General features: G+C 38.5%; 1 protein-coding gene across 2 annotated transcripts in view; it reads right to left on the minus strand.

The window, feature by feature from the left end:
- PIK3AP1 (phosphoinositide-3-kinase adaptor protein 1) overlaps nucleotides 1–14,412 on the minus strand; it is a 145,969-nt gene extending 131,557 nt beyond the window's left edge. Inside the window, exon 1 of one of the 2 annotated variants that reach the window (XM_051981765.1) lies at nucleotides 9,251–9,915. In XM_051981765.1, coding sequence (XP_051837725.1) covers nucleotides 9,251–9,767 — 517 coding nt within the window. In that variant the 5' untranslated portion in view covers nucleotides 9,768–9,915. Of the gene's footprint in view, nucleotides 1–9,250; nucleotides 9,916–14,369 lie in introns of those variants that run through there. The other variant, XM_051981766.1, reaches the window with a different exon arrangement.
- Nucleotides 14,413–14,934: the final 522 nt, after the last annotated feature.

Raw genomic sequence — 14,934 nt, forward strand, 5'->3', positions numbered from 1 at the left:
ATTTTTCATATCTTCTTTTGATAAAGAAGTTGTAAGATTATGACATATCCTCAAAATACCTTGGAGACCAATTTTTGAAATCCTAAATTAACTGCTCCTTAATTTACCATATAGAAATAGAATAAGCCCAAAGTGCAGTTGAGGACAGAGAATTAATTCTAATTAATGGTAACATTAAAGGTCCATGGTAACAGTATAGCTCACAAGACCTGTATTCAAAACTCTTTTCTATCTATAGCAGAGGTGCCAAACTCCCAGTGGTAGCAAACTCCAAGTGAAGTCAAACCAAATTAAAATGAAATTGGAAAATATTTAACAAAATAAATGAATACACAACATAAATAATGCTAGTTAGTGCTATTTCTAAGACAAAGTGTTATGGCAGTGATCTGTTTCAATTTGAGTTTGACATTGCTGACCTAGATCACTACTAGAGGAAACTCCCTTAAAAGCATAGCTACAGAGCAGGTACCAGTCTGGGACAGTTCAGATAGAGCATTAGTCTTGGAACCAGGGAGGCTCACCTTCATATGTTCAAATCCAACCTCAAGATACTTATTAGCTGTGTGATCCTGGGCAAGTCACTTTACCCCATTTGTCTCAGTTTCCTCATCTGTAAAATGAACTGGAGAAGGAAATGGGAAGCCACTCCAACATCTTTGCCAAAAAAAATTCCAAAATACAGTCACAAAGACTAAAACAACCTAACATCTGTACCAATCTACTTGGGTAAAAAGAGTTTCTTAACTTAAAAGAGTTTCCCAAAACACTTAAATCATAGATCTGGTCCCTCTCCCCTTCTCCAAAACAATGAAAAAGCAGGGATAAATACATAGATTTATTAATCAAAAAACTATTAAAATAAAAAGTTCTCATATATCTGTATAGAAAAAAAGCATCTAAACAGAATGCCTCATTCTCAAGGTTCCAAGATAACCTGAAGTTTCACTATAGGACAATTGGCATTAAATTTAAATGACTTGGAACCTATGTGACTGTGGTGGGAACATTTAAAAGGAAGTGGTTAACAAATCACTATAGCATCACAACTAACTTTTCCACCAGCCTGTCACATGATTTAGGGACAATTTACTCAAACCTACAATTAGATTCTTTTATTATCTTCATTTTGCTGTGCTTTTGTCAAAAAAAAAATAGAGAGAGAAGACTTTTTTTTTTTTTTAAGGAGGAATTTAGAGGTCCTCTCATGATGGGTCAGAAGACATCTCAATGTTAAATTTAAAAAGCCTAGATCAGCAAATATTACTGGCATGGGGAATGTCCCATTCATCCACCATAATTCCCTTCCTTTAACTTTAAATCACTTCCTTTAATATAACAAACCACTTCTTCTTTTCCCTTCCATGGGTGGGGAAATCAAAGTGTGGGGAAACCAGTGATAGAAATGGAAGGAAATCTTATCCAAAAACCAGTCATTCCCTAGTGGATATTCACCTCAGCTAAAATTAGAATTCAAATAAGATTAGAATGGCTCCTATGTAAATAAGGATGGCATTCAAATTCATGGTGTTAATATATTTATAAAATCACAAAGTTTTAGACCAAACAAAATCAATTCATATATAATTAGAACAAAAGCAATTTCTCTGATAGAATTCATATTTTTAAGATAAATGTAAGGCTGATCCAAATTTTAAGAATAAGAACCATTTTCCAGTTGATAAATGGTCAAAAGAGATGAATAGGCAGTTTTAAGAGAACAAAATCCAAGCTATCAGTTGTTATATAAGAAAAAATTCTAAATCACTAATAATTAAAGCCATATAAATTAAAACAAACAAGATTCTACCTCAAACTCATCAAAGTTAACCCAAAAAAGCATGACAAATGCTGGTCTTTGGGAAAACAGGTATTTAAATGCACTTTTAGTGGAGCTACGAACTGGTTCACCCTTTCTGGAAAGCAATTTAAAACTATGCTCTAAAAGTTATTAAACTATAAGCAAATTCTCTTTGATCCAAAAAGAGATCAGAGATGAATGTGTACAAAATATTTAAGTAGCTTTGTTTGCAGTAGCAAGAAAATGGAAATTGAGGGATATCCATCAATTGAGGAATGAATGGACAAGTCATGGCATAAGAATGTGATGAAATATTATTATACTATAATGTGTATGAAGAAGATGGTTTTAGAGAAACCTAGGAAGACTTGTATGAACAATATTGTAAAGACAAATGTATTTTGAAAATCTTAGGGAATCTTATCAACACTGACCAACCACAATTCCAAAGGACTAACAGTGAAACAAACTATCCAATTACTGTTGGAGATGATGGACTAAAATGCAAATTGAGACATAATTTTCTGGACCATGTCCAATACAGGAATTTATTTTGCCTGGTTATTCTAGTCAAAGGGGATTTTGTTTTTCTTGTTTCCTCAGTTAGGGGCAGGGAAAAATGGAAGGGGAAAAAGGCAGACCTTCAACTAAAAAAATCATTTAAAAATAAAAACTATGACTATTGGTTTTGTCTTGAGATACCTAAATGGGTTAGACAGTAGAAGAAAAGATGGATTGATGTGCAGTGGAAAGAGACAGAGAAGAGTGAAGAGATTTTCCTAGTAATGCAAAATTACTGAAATCATAGGCTCTGGTTGCATTTAAAATCTTTTATAACCAGCTCCAGTCTACAATTCCAGATTTATTTCATTTTTCCCCCTTTATTCAAGCTACATTTCAGCCAAATTGGTCTTCTTGATAGTCTTCACACATATTCCATCTCTCTCCATTTTTACAAACTATCTCCCATTAATCAATAAATATTTAATAAGTTTCTTCTATGTGTTAAGGATTGTGTTAGATACTAGAGATTAGTTGTTGCTATTCAATTATGCAGTCATGGCTGAGTCTTCATACCCTGTGGAACACCCTGTCCATGGGATTTTTTTGGCAAAGATATTAGAATGGTTTTGCATTTTCTTTTCCAGCAGATTAAGACAAACAAGGTGAAATGACTTGCTCACTAAGTGTCTGAGGCTGGATTTGAACTCTGGTCTTTTTGACTGCAAGCCCAGCACTCATTCTTCTGTAGCATCTTACAACGGGGGAAAAAAAAAGTCCTTGTCTCCAGAGAGAACTTAGAATGTAATGGAGGAGACAAAGAGTATGTTCTTATCAGGAAAAAGATTGTTTTCATAGTAACAAAAAAGTAAACCATTCTAAAAGATATCAGATCAGTTAAAGGATCCATTTTGATGCCAAAGGACTGATGATAAAATGGAACTTTCGCCTCCTCTCTGTAAAGAGATAATAGGCTATTGTTGTAGACTGTCAGATACAGTCTAAAATAGATACAGACTAAAACAATTAGCTTTGTTTATGTATTTGTTAGAAATATACATGCACACACACATACACACACAAGTTCTATTGGGGAACTGCTATTGGGAAATCACTTAAAATCAATAAAATATTAAGAGAATCTGGTTTTCCTTATCTTAAGCAAATTTTAATGTTATCTGTGGGAAACGATAACAAGCAACACGGAAGAACTCAGGCAATTACTACAGTGGTCAAAAAACCTTCAAAAGCCATGATTTCCTAAAATAGCTTTTTCCCTCCAAATGGTCCTTATACCTCTAGACTTCAAAGCATATTTGGGGCCCCAATGGTGGAACTACAGCAAGGACCATCACTAGCCATGGATAGACAATGTCAGGTGTCATGATAAACAGTTCCAGAACTTACTTTTTAGGTTCCAGATCAGTTAAACCACCAAGGATCTATATATCTTTGTATCAATAGTATAATAGCTACTGTTACAACTATAACTGGATTCCTATGTTTCATTTCCAAAATGTGCTCTCTCCATTTCAAATACACTCTTAAAGTCAGAGCAGGAACTAGGGTTAGATAAGGGAGGGAGCCACAGATTATACCTTCCGTAAGTGGTACTGATTTTTATAAAAGTATATATTTTTAGTGTCCGAATATGCTCCTTTTTCTGAAATATAATTATTTTGTACTATCAGGTCCTATTGTTCCCAGCTTCCTAAACTGTGGGTCATGACCCCACATGGGATCTTATAACTGAATTGAGGGGTCAAGAAATTAAGATTTATTAACAGTAAATGTTTGATTTGTATACCTCTTTTATAAATCTGGATCACATCAAAATTTCTTGGGTGAAAAGAAGTGGAAAAAGTTTAAGAAGCCCTATTATAAAACTAAGAGAAACATTGTACACGGTAACAACAAGACTGTGTGATGATCAACTATGATGGACTTGGCACTTTTCAACAATGAGGTGATTTCAAGGTAATTCCAATAGATTTGGGATGGAAAGAGCCATTCACATCCAGAGAGAGGACTAAGGGGACTGAATGTGGATCAAAATACAGTATCTTCACCTTTGTTGTTGTTGTTTTGCTTGTTTTTTCTTATATTTCCCCCATTTGATATGATTTTTCTTGTACAGCATGAAGAATATGAAAATATGTTCAGAAGAATTGTACATGTTTAAAATTAACCTATATCAGATTGTTTTCTGTTTTGGGGAATGGGGAAGGGAGAAGCAAGATAAAATTTTGGAACACAAGGTTTTGCAAAGATGAACGTTGAAAACTACCTTTGTAAGTATTTGGAAAATTAAATACTAATTTAAAAAAAAGAAAAAAGGATGCCCAAAAAATAAAAAGAAGCAGCAATAGCCCTGCTAAATAGCTTATGGTGAAAGCTAAAAGACTCTGATGAGCAGTAATGTACAGGCAGCACAATTTTTAAACCAATGCATTTTCTAGTCACCTCAGGAGATTTTTTTTTGGTTTTCTCTTCTCATCCAATGTATGACTCCCTTTTTTTTTAGTTGATCATTTTTTTATTAGTTGATCATTTAATAAAACCTGTTTCCTCCTTAATTACTAAAGTTCCTTCTAGCAAGCATAACAATGCAAGAAAGTCTTGTATAAGTAGAGGAGAAAGAATCTCTGGGCTAGAAGAAAACAGTTCAGACCTGACACTTGCTGTATATATGTGACCCAACTCTGACATTTGCAGTATGACCCTGATTCAAGTAACTTCTTTTAAAAAAGTTTTCAATAGTATTTTATTTTCCAAATACATGTAAAGATCATTTTTGTAAGATTTTGCGTCCCAAATCTCCCTCCATCTCCCTCCTCCCTAAAGCAGCAAGTAATCTGATAGAGATTAAATATGTGCAATCTATAAACATATTTCCATATTTGTCATGTTGTATAAAAAAATCATATCAAAAGGGAAAAACCATGATAAAGAAAAACAAAAAGTGAAAATACTATGCTTTGATCCATATTCGGTTTTCAGTTCTCTCTCTGGATGCAAATGGCATTTTTCAACCCAAGTCTATTGGAATTGTCTTGGCATTGGAAATGTTCAAGGCATTTTATTCACTGCTCTAAGCCTTTATTTCTTCATCTATAAAAAGGGGACAGTTTAAGGATGATTATTCATTCACTTCACAAGGCTGTGAGGGGATAAGCTTCATGAAATTATAAAACTATGTAATAATAGCAAGCATGAATGCAGAATATAGCAAAGTACCTTAAATATATTATTCGACCTGAGCCTCACAACCATTATAAGCAGCATGTGCTATTATCATCATCATTTAACAAGAAGAAAAAACCTGAGCTTGGGAGAGCTGACCTTTTTTTAATTCAAATGTTTTTCTCTAAGATACTGGGAGATTTCCCACCAAATAACATAAGAGCCATTCTGACTGGCTCAGGGTTACACAGCAAGGAAGCTTCTGCTTCAGGATTCAAACTCAGATCTTTTTGGTTCCATGTCCAACACTCTATCCCCCCCAGCACCTAGCTGCCTCCCAATGGGAGCCAGCATCCTTATTATGTATTGATTTAATAAGTATACAATTGAGCAAAGCAGATCCCAAGCCCTTTGCATCACCTTCTCCTTAACCAGGCAAAAAAGTTATTGATAATTTTAAAACAGAACCAATTTGTTATCAATTTTTTTTCAAATTTTTAAAATAATTCTACTCATTTTGGGGAGTAGCTAGATGATGCAGTGGATAGAGCACCAGTCCTGGATTCAGGAGGATCTGAGTTCAAAGACTTCAAATGCTGTGAAAACTCCTGGACAAGTCAGTTAAACCTCAATTGCCTTGCCAAAGAAAAACTAATAATTTCACTCATTTTTCAAAAGGAATAGTTAGACATACATGTTGCATTCTAAATACAAAGAGGCCTGTCCCAAGGTAATAAATAGCTTTTGTAACTAAATAGGTCTTCTTGTTATTGTTGCTGTTCTGTCGTATCTGACTCTCCATGACCCCATTGGGGTTTTCTTGGCAAAGATATTGAGGTGGTTTGCCATATCCTTCTCTAGACAGATGAGGAAGTTGAGGCAAACAGGGTTAAGCGACTTGGCCAGAGTCACACCACTAAGTAAGTATCTGAGGCTGATTTGAACTCAGATCTTCCTGACTCTAGACCTGGCATTCTACCAGCTGCCCTCCAAACTACTCTAACTACTTCAAAAATCCAGGTCCTAGTTCAGTGATGGTTATCAGTATGTGGTTAGTTTCCTTCTTCAAGCAAAAGACAGAACCAAGGATATCAGCAATCAAACAAATCTTTATGGATAGAATGTCAGAGGACCTGAATTCAAATCCATCCTCAAACACTTACTAGCTCTGTGATCCTGGGCAAGTCTCAGTTTTCTCACCTGTAAAATGAGGTGGAGAAGGAAATGACAAACCCCTCCAAACGAGACCTCAGACAGGAAGACATAATTGAACAACAAAAAATCAAATCTCGAAGGTGGGAGAAGTATCCCCTCTTCATTGGATGCTAGAATTCACCCAGATCCTTTAATAATTCTACCTGATGTGAAAATTTTAAAAGTCTACAAAGCCCTTTCATCTCCACTTTCTCTTCTTATTCTTACATTTCCCAATTCTGTTTTAATCTGGTTAGGACTTGCAGTTTGTCATCTCTGGCCTAGTGAATAGAGAGCTAGCCTCAATACAAAATGGTTATGAAACTCTAAGCAACTCATTTGATTTCTCAATGAAACTCTCTAAGACTAATTTGCAGAAATGTTGTCGAGGTGATCTACATAGGTAAATGTAGTTTTCTATATTGAATAGAGCTCTGGACAAAAGAAAAAAATAACACTATCATGTCTACTGATACCTAAATTTATAAAATTTATCCAGTGGCAAGACTAAGATTCCAAGACTAGAACTACCAAAACAGAAAAGGATCATAGGATATTCTGATTGATCTTCTCTGTTTCTGTCTTCATCTCTGTCCCTGTCAGTCTCTCTGTCTCTGTTTCTCCACATAGTCTCTAATCTTTCCTATTTCTAAAAGAATTCTGCAAAGTCCATAATAAAATATAGAACAGGGATGGAAACATAAAGGTCATAGAGAAATTTAGCAAGATATTTGCCAGAAAGAGAGATGCTGTTGGGTACAAATAACCTTTTCTGGGCAAACTTCGATTTGACTGCTCAAGTTGCTTGAAAAAGTTTAATGATCATTGTAATGACAGTAATCAGTGATTTGTTAAAATATAAGTTCCTTTGGAATAAAGAATACTTCATTTATTGAATTTGCACCTCCAATGTCTAGCACAGTGTTTAGCTTCTTTGTTGTTTAGCCATCCAGTCGTATTCAGCTCTTCATGATGCTGTTGGACCACAGCACATCACTACTGTCTTTGAGGTTTTCTTAGTAGAGATACTTAAGTGATTTGACATTTCTTTCTCCAGACATTAAGGCAAATACAAGTTAAGTGACTTCCCAGAGTTACACAACTTGTAAATGTCTGGAATTCAGATTTTCCTGACTCCAAGTTCAGTGCTCTATCTACTGAGCCACCTAGCTACCTGGTTTAGCACAGAGCAGGTATCTAATAAATATCTCATTGATTTTGCAAATTAAAATTTACACAGCCTTTGAGGAGTATAAAGAAAGTATTTTCATGCCCACATTTTACAGATTAGGAAATTCAGTCTCAAAGGTTAAAAATCTTGTCCAAACAAAGTTATATATGGGATGAAAAAAAAATCATTAAATTACAGCTGGAAAGTAACTCTGAGATTTTCTAATATTATTTTCCCATTTTACAGATGAGGAAATCGAGGCCTAAAGTATCCAAGGTCAGAACAATCCAGATCATATAGCTGGAGCCAACATTTATTAAGCACACATTATGTGTCAGGCACTTAGCTAAGTGCTGGGGGTACAAAGAAGAGCAAAAGAGAGTTGCCTGATCTTAAGGAGGCTCACAGTCTTAAAGGGGACACTATATAATGATATCTACAAACAAGAAATGAACTGGATATATTGGACAGAGTCCCTAGAGGAAGGGAGTTAGAATTAAGAGGGATGTGGAAAGCTTTCTCGCAAAAGGGGGAATTTTAGCTGGGACTTCGGAAAGCCATGAAAGCAAAGAGGCAGAGATGAAGAGGGAGAGCATTCTGGGCTTATTGGACAGCCGTGAGAATTCCTGGAGTAGGGAAATGAGGTGCCTAGTCCAAGGAGGAGCACGGATGCCAGGGTCACCGGATTGCAGAATGGGGAAGTTGGGTATGTTCCGAGTAAGAAAACTTTCAATGTGGGAAGGATCTTATGTCCACTAGCCCAGCCCTCCTCATTTTTCCGATGAGGAAACTGAGGTACAGGGAGCTTAGGTGACTTCCCTAGGAAATCGCATAACTATTAAGTGTCTGAGGCAGAATTTGAAACCAGTGTTCAGTTGTTTAACTATGCTATGATGCCTCTCTCAGATCCAACCTTTTTTTTATACTACATGGAACTTCCTCTAAGAACAAGAGAGATTTCTTGCCAAATAACACAGAGCTCTTCTGACTTCTCTTTCCTTCTCGCCTCGTAAGTTAACACAAATGATCAGGGTTCGGGGAACGATTAAGAATGGGGGAAGGGATGGATAAGAAAACACTAACCCAGGAAAGCTCAGACCAACTAATGGGAGTGGGGTCGAGGGCTCTGACAAGTGCAGCCTTCGCTCGCTAAATAACCGGTTCTTGGCCCAGCGTGGGACTGTGCAGGTGTCAGGTCCGGGGCAGAATGCAGGAAGAAGCAGGGTTAGCAGGGCACCCAAGTTGCCCGAGGGACACCGCAAGTTCAGCTCTGGGGAAATGTAGGGGACCCGAAGGCTGCCGGGGAGCTCATCAGAACCAGGCGGAGGCAGCGGCTTCGGTTCGGAGAGGGGAGGACAGCCGTAATGGGGCCCAGAGGGGATGGAAGCAAAGGGACTGACCTGCGGTTGCCATGGCAGAGGCTGGAGGGGAGCCCCCCTCACATCCCGGGCCGTGGGACCTGCTGTAATCCTGCCGAGGCCGGGGAGGCAGCCGGGGAGGAGGCCGGGGAGAGGCCGGGAAGCTCCAGCTTCTGTTGCGGGGACTCCAGATTTGGTTTGGGGCTGGGCTGGGCAGGAGCGGCGCTTCCTCGGAACCGTCGGGGGCGGAGGGACTGACCCGCTCCGCCCCTAAGGGCTGTCTGCGGCTGTGGCGGCGGCCTCTGTGGCCGCTGGGCCAGTGGGGCGGGGGAGAAGCCCCAAGCGGGCAGCTCAACTGCCTCTCCGCAGCCTGGCAGCACCACCTGGAGTTCGACGCCGTTGAGTAGGGGAAGTGAGAGCTGTGGCCCGAACCAGGAGTCCCCTTCCTCCTCTTCCACATAGTCCCCAAGTTCCTCCTCACCCCATGCCATCCTCGGGCAGGCCACAATTGGGGCGCAAAGAGACAAGCCCTCCTGGGTGCCCTCCAAAATCTCCCCATCCATAAGACTTAAAGGACAGCCTGTAGGTGTGCTGTGGGAAAGGGAGAAGCCTTAAGGCCCCCAATTCTGTCTTGGGAATTGGGGGCAAGGGATTCAGAGGTAGGCATGTACATGAGCACCAGCTGACAGTTACTCCTTCTCCCTTGGGGTTACCTCCCTGAGTCAGTGCCCCAGGCAGGAAATAGAAGGGGATGGGGGGCGGGGCGGGGGGAGGGGAGAGCAGAGGAAGAAAGAGTAGTGGTGACTCTTGGGAATTGGTCCCCCAAGGGACGGCTTCGCTCTTGAGTTCCCTTCAGTCACCTTTCTGCAGGCTCCTCAGGGATTTGGCCCCTCTCTACATTTCTCCTTTTCTACTCCCAGTAAGTTTCTATTTCCTCCTGACCCATCACCCTTGGACTGCAAGCACAGTAAGTCCGACATCAGCACCAAGTCCTAATCATAGGAAACAGTAGATCGTGGAACACAGTGGTACCATTGAATGCCATAAGAAATTCAAGTTAACGTATATTCGTAAAACGCCCTTGGGAGGATACGTTGGAACCAGAAAAAAATGGATTCAAGTTTCTCAACCATTAGCTGTTCGACTGAGCAAATCACAAGCTTTTAATGGTGTCCCTACCTGCCCCACCCCACTATAAATTGCACATAAAGTGTCATTTTTACATTGGTAGAGAGGTTTCCTTTCACAGGAATTTCCTGTGAAATCACTAGTACAGTTCCATCCTAGGTACTGGGAATCCAAATATGGAGTGACAAAGTCTCTGCCCCTATGGAGTTCATTACTTGAGAGAAGGGGAACACATGTAGGATAGATACAAGGTAGAAACAAAAATGTTCTCCAAATATATGAGGAAAAAGACCCTCACCTTTCACAAGGATCAGGAAAGGCTTCAGGAAGAATATGGGTCTTGAAGGAGAAAGAGGATTTCAACAGGTGCAAACGAGAGGTGTTGCACTTTCAGAAATATGGGATGGCCTGCAAGAATGCAGGGACCTGGGGGGACAGGGCAACATGAGATCATGGAACAACTTGTCTAATTTGGCAAAGGAGAATGTACGAAGGAGAATAATGTGAAATAAGGCTGAGAAGGCAGGTTAGAAACCAATAGTGGTGAGCTTGTTGAAAGATCTTAAAATAAAGAAAGTGATTAATGAACTAATGAATGAATGAAAAAGCAATAAATGAAGTCTTAGCTGCAAGTTAGATGGAAAAGCCCCATAAACTTTAAGATACAACAGTAAAATAGATGTTAATGTAATTTCCATTGACAAAACCATATTGATTTCTTTTTAAGTGTTTATTTTTAACCTTCTTTTTAAAAAATTTTGAGTTTCAAATTCTCCCCTTTCCTCCAGCAATATGATATCAATTATTTAAGTGAAGTCTTGTAAAACTTAGTTCCATATTAGCCATGAAAGAAAATAAAAGAGAGAGAAAGGAAAAAAGATTGCTTTAATCTGCGCTCAGAATTTATCAGTTGTACCTCTAGAGATGGATAGCATATTTCATCAGGATCCTTTGGAATTGTTTTGGATCATTGTATTAAACAGAGTAATTACCTTTTATACTTGATCATCTTACAATATTGTTGTTAATGTGTACAAAGTTTTACAAGTAATTCACTTAATTTACATCAGTTCATATACATTTCTGAGGTTTTTATGAAAGCATCCTGGCTAATTATTTCTTATAGCACAATAATACTCCATTCACAATCATATACTACAACTTTTTCAGCCATTCTCCGATTAATGGGTATCCCCTCAATTTCCAATTTTTTGCCGCCACAAAAAAGCTGCTGTAAACATTTATGTACATTTAAGTCCTTTTCCTTTGATTTCTTTGGAATACAGAACTAGTAGTGATATTGACAGATTAAAGGTTCGTCCCATAGTACCCTATGTCTACTAAAAAGGTGAGGACTGCACAAAATGGAGTTTAATCAATAAGTATTTGTTAAGCAAGATCTAAGTGGCAGATGCCCTCAAGTTTACAATCTATTCAGAGAGATAACATGTAAGCCACTATGCAGAAACATGATATACATAGAAGTAGTTGGCGGTAGCCTCAGAGGGAAGGCATTGGGTTGCTCTCTCTCTCTCTCTCTCTCTCTCTCTCTCTCTTTTTCTCTATCTATCTATCTCTTTATCATCTATCTATATCTATCTATCTATATATATATATATACATATATATATATATATTTGCAGAAAGAGAAATTTTATCTGAAAATTGAAGGAAGCCAGGAGATAGAGATGAGCAGAGAGAATTCTTGGGAGGGGGAGAGGCAATGAAAATGTACAGAATCAGGAAATACAGAATTAGTGATCTACAGAGTCTGCTTAAAATGGAGTATCTTGAAGGAACCAGACAGAGAAAAAAACAAACAAGGGGGTAGAAAGATTTCCAATATCAGTGAGCTTCCAAGGCCAAGAGGCTTCCATGGGAGGCAAAGTTGTGTGGAGATGAGTTAAAAGTGTAGCCCAAAGAGGAATAAGTAAATTAATTATAAATTATAACTGACTGGCAATGCCATTGAGTCATAGAGTATGGAAAAGGAGTAAAGAGTAAAACTGAAAAGAGAGAAAGGGTCAGATTATAAAGGGCATTAAAAGTCAAGATTTTATATTTGATCTTAGAAGCACTAGAATTTATTCAATTGGGAGTCAGCAGGCCTGTACGTAGCTGAGTGGAGAACAGACTAGAATAGGAGAAATGAGACATTGAAACCATCCAGAAGCTTGTCCTGTTGGTTAGAAGCCATGTTGGAAATAGAGCAGGAGGTCTGAGCTGTGGGAATACTGATATTCTCTCAGTTGTCTCCAGCAGGGACTAAGGGGAGGTGGCAGTAGCAATGATGTTGGTGGTTTTGCCCACCAGACACATGCTACCTCTTATCTTTCCTTCCTGAAGTCTTCGCTTAGTCCAGCTTGCCTAAAGAAACATGACATGGCATAGTGCCATGGGAATGCTTGCTTCAAACTCCTTGCTTCAGCTCTCCCTTTCTAGAAAATACTTTGTTTCTAGAATCTCAATTCTCTAGATTCTTTAATAATCTTCAAGGCAAAATCACAGCCTGTGGGGCTCTTGAGCCAAAAGTCAGTTCTCAAAGTAAGGGCCAATGCTCTATGGTGTGGTTTAAAATGCCTCACCATCCCTCCCTCGCCCCCTCCAAAAAAAATAAAGTCAATTCTCTACCACCTCCTATGACATTATCCTTTACCTATTGATCTGAAATTCTCTCTGAAAGGGATAGATTACCAAAAAAAAAAAAAAATGTCTCTGGAAAAGCATTCTCCAAATGGCCTTACTTTCTTGGAAACAAACCTTTCCCTTTAACTCATCCTGTTAATTATAACAATCGTTTGGATTAATTTGGATTGAGTGTCAGGCCTGAAGTCAGGAAGATTCATTTTCCTGAATTCCTATCTGATCCCAGGCATTTACTAGCTGTGTGACTCTGAGCAAGTCACTATTTCCTCAATAAGCTGGAGAAGGAAATAGCAAAACCCTCTAGTGTCTTTGCCAAGAAAACCCAAAATGGAGTCCCCAAAAAGTTAGACACAACTGAAAAACTTAACAAAAATTTGTTGTAACTTTTAAGAATGTTAGGCCTTGAAGATAGATACGGGATTCTGGTTTGTAAATATTGTTGGAGAGGAATGGGCAACAATTCTCAAGGACCCTGCCAAGAAAGAGTAGGTCTAAATAAGGATACAATTAGGGAAGGAAGAAATGAAGGAAAACAAGCATTTATTAGGCATCCAGAATATGGGAAATGGTGCTGTTATTACTCCCATTTTATAGTTAAGGAAATTGAGGCAGACAGAGATTAAGTGATTTGTTCATGGCCACCCCAATTGTAAATATATCTGATGCCAGATTTGAACTCAGTTTTCCTGGTTCCAGGTTCTCTTCACTGAGCCATCTGGCAGGCTTTGGTCTCTAGAGCAGCAGCTAAAGGAGCAAGGCAGCTGACTTTTATGTATACATAGCTCTCTAGAATCAATTATATTTGCGTATAAAGATTTTTTAAACCTCTCCCCATCAGGTGAAGTCTCCATCAATACACAAAGTCATAATATGTTTCTCATCCTTTCCCCATTAGGTGGAATCTCCATCAATATACAAAGTCAACTATTTAACATGTAAAGGACTGCTTGCCATCTAGGGGAGGGGGTGAAGGGAGGGAGGGGAAAAGTCAGAACAGAAGTAAGTGCAAGGGATAATGTTACCCTGGCATGGGTTCTGTCAATAAAAAGTTATAATTATTAAAAATATATATCTACAAAGTCAAGTTTCTCATCCCTCTCCCCATTAGATGGAGTCTCCATCAATATACAAAGTTATAATATGTTTCTCATTCCTGGGTTTCCTGTAGTCTGGCTTTTCCTCCTACCCTATGGCAATGCTACAACTGTCAAGCTCTGGGTCTTCTGTACCTTCACCTAGGATGTCTTACTTGCCCAAATATTCCCCAAATTGCATATTGGTGCCATAGTTTCAGAATTCAAAATGACCATATGGCTAGGAAAGATCTGGTCTTCCTGTGAGGTTTCCTTTTTTTAAAAGAGTTATTCAAAGTCTACTCTAAGAACACCTGGGGTTTCTTCAATGAGACACGCCATTCTTCTTCATTTCAGCAAGCGGATGCAGATGGCACCTCCATTGGTGCATGGAAACCATGTCTCTATGTCGTCTTCTCCTACTTCTGTCTTCCTTCATCTCAAGTTCCCTGAAGCAGAAAACCCATGCAACCATGATAAAGAAGTTAGGACTTGGCCTCCCAACCTCGGAATCCAGCTGTAAAGTTAAAGGGCTCAATGTGTATTCTCATTTAGTCTGAAGATCAAACTACTGTAGTATGAGAATTGGTAAAAAGAGAATTGCTAGCATCCTTCAAGGCTTAACTGAAATTCTACCTCCCACTTGGAAAATTCCCTGACAGTCCTACCTATCAGCACCCCTTCTCCACCCCAAATTACTTCATTTATATATGTATATAAATATAAAATAAACATATATACACATCTATGTACATATATGTGTGTGTATGTATATACATACACACATTTACATATATATAATACATGTGTATATATACTATTGTTGTTGTCCTTCATTCTTAAAAAGGACCAAAAATTACTGTGTCTGACTGGGCTGAT

The sequence above is a fragment of the Antechinus flavipes genome, chromosome 2 (genome assembly GCF_016432865.1).
Source record: "Antechinus flavipes isolate AdamAnt ecotype Samford, QLD, Australia chromosome 2, AdamAnt_v2, whole genome shotgun sequence".
In the NCBI taxonomy this organism is placed as follows: Eukaryota; Metazoa; Chordata; class Mammalia; order Dasyuromorphia; family Dasyuridae; genus Antechinus; species Antechinus flavipes.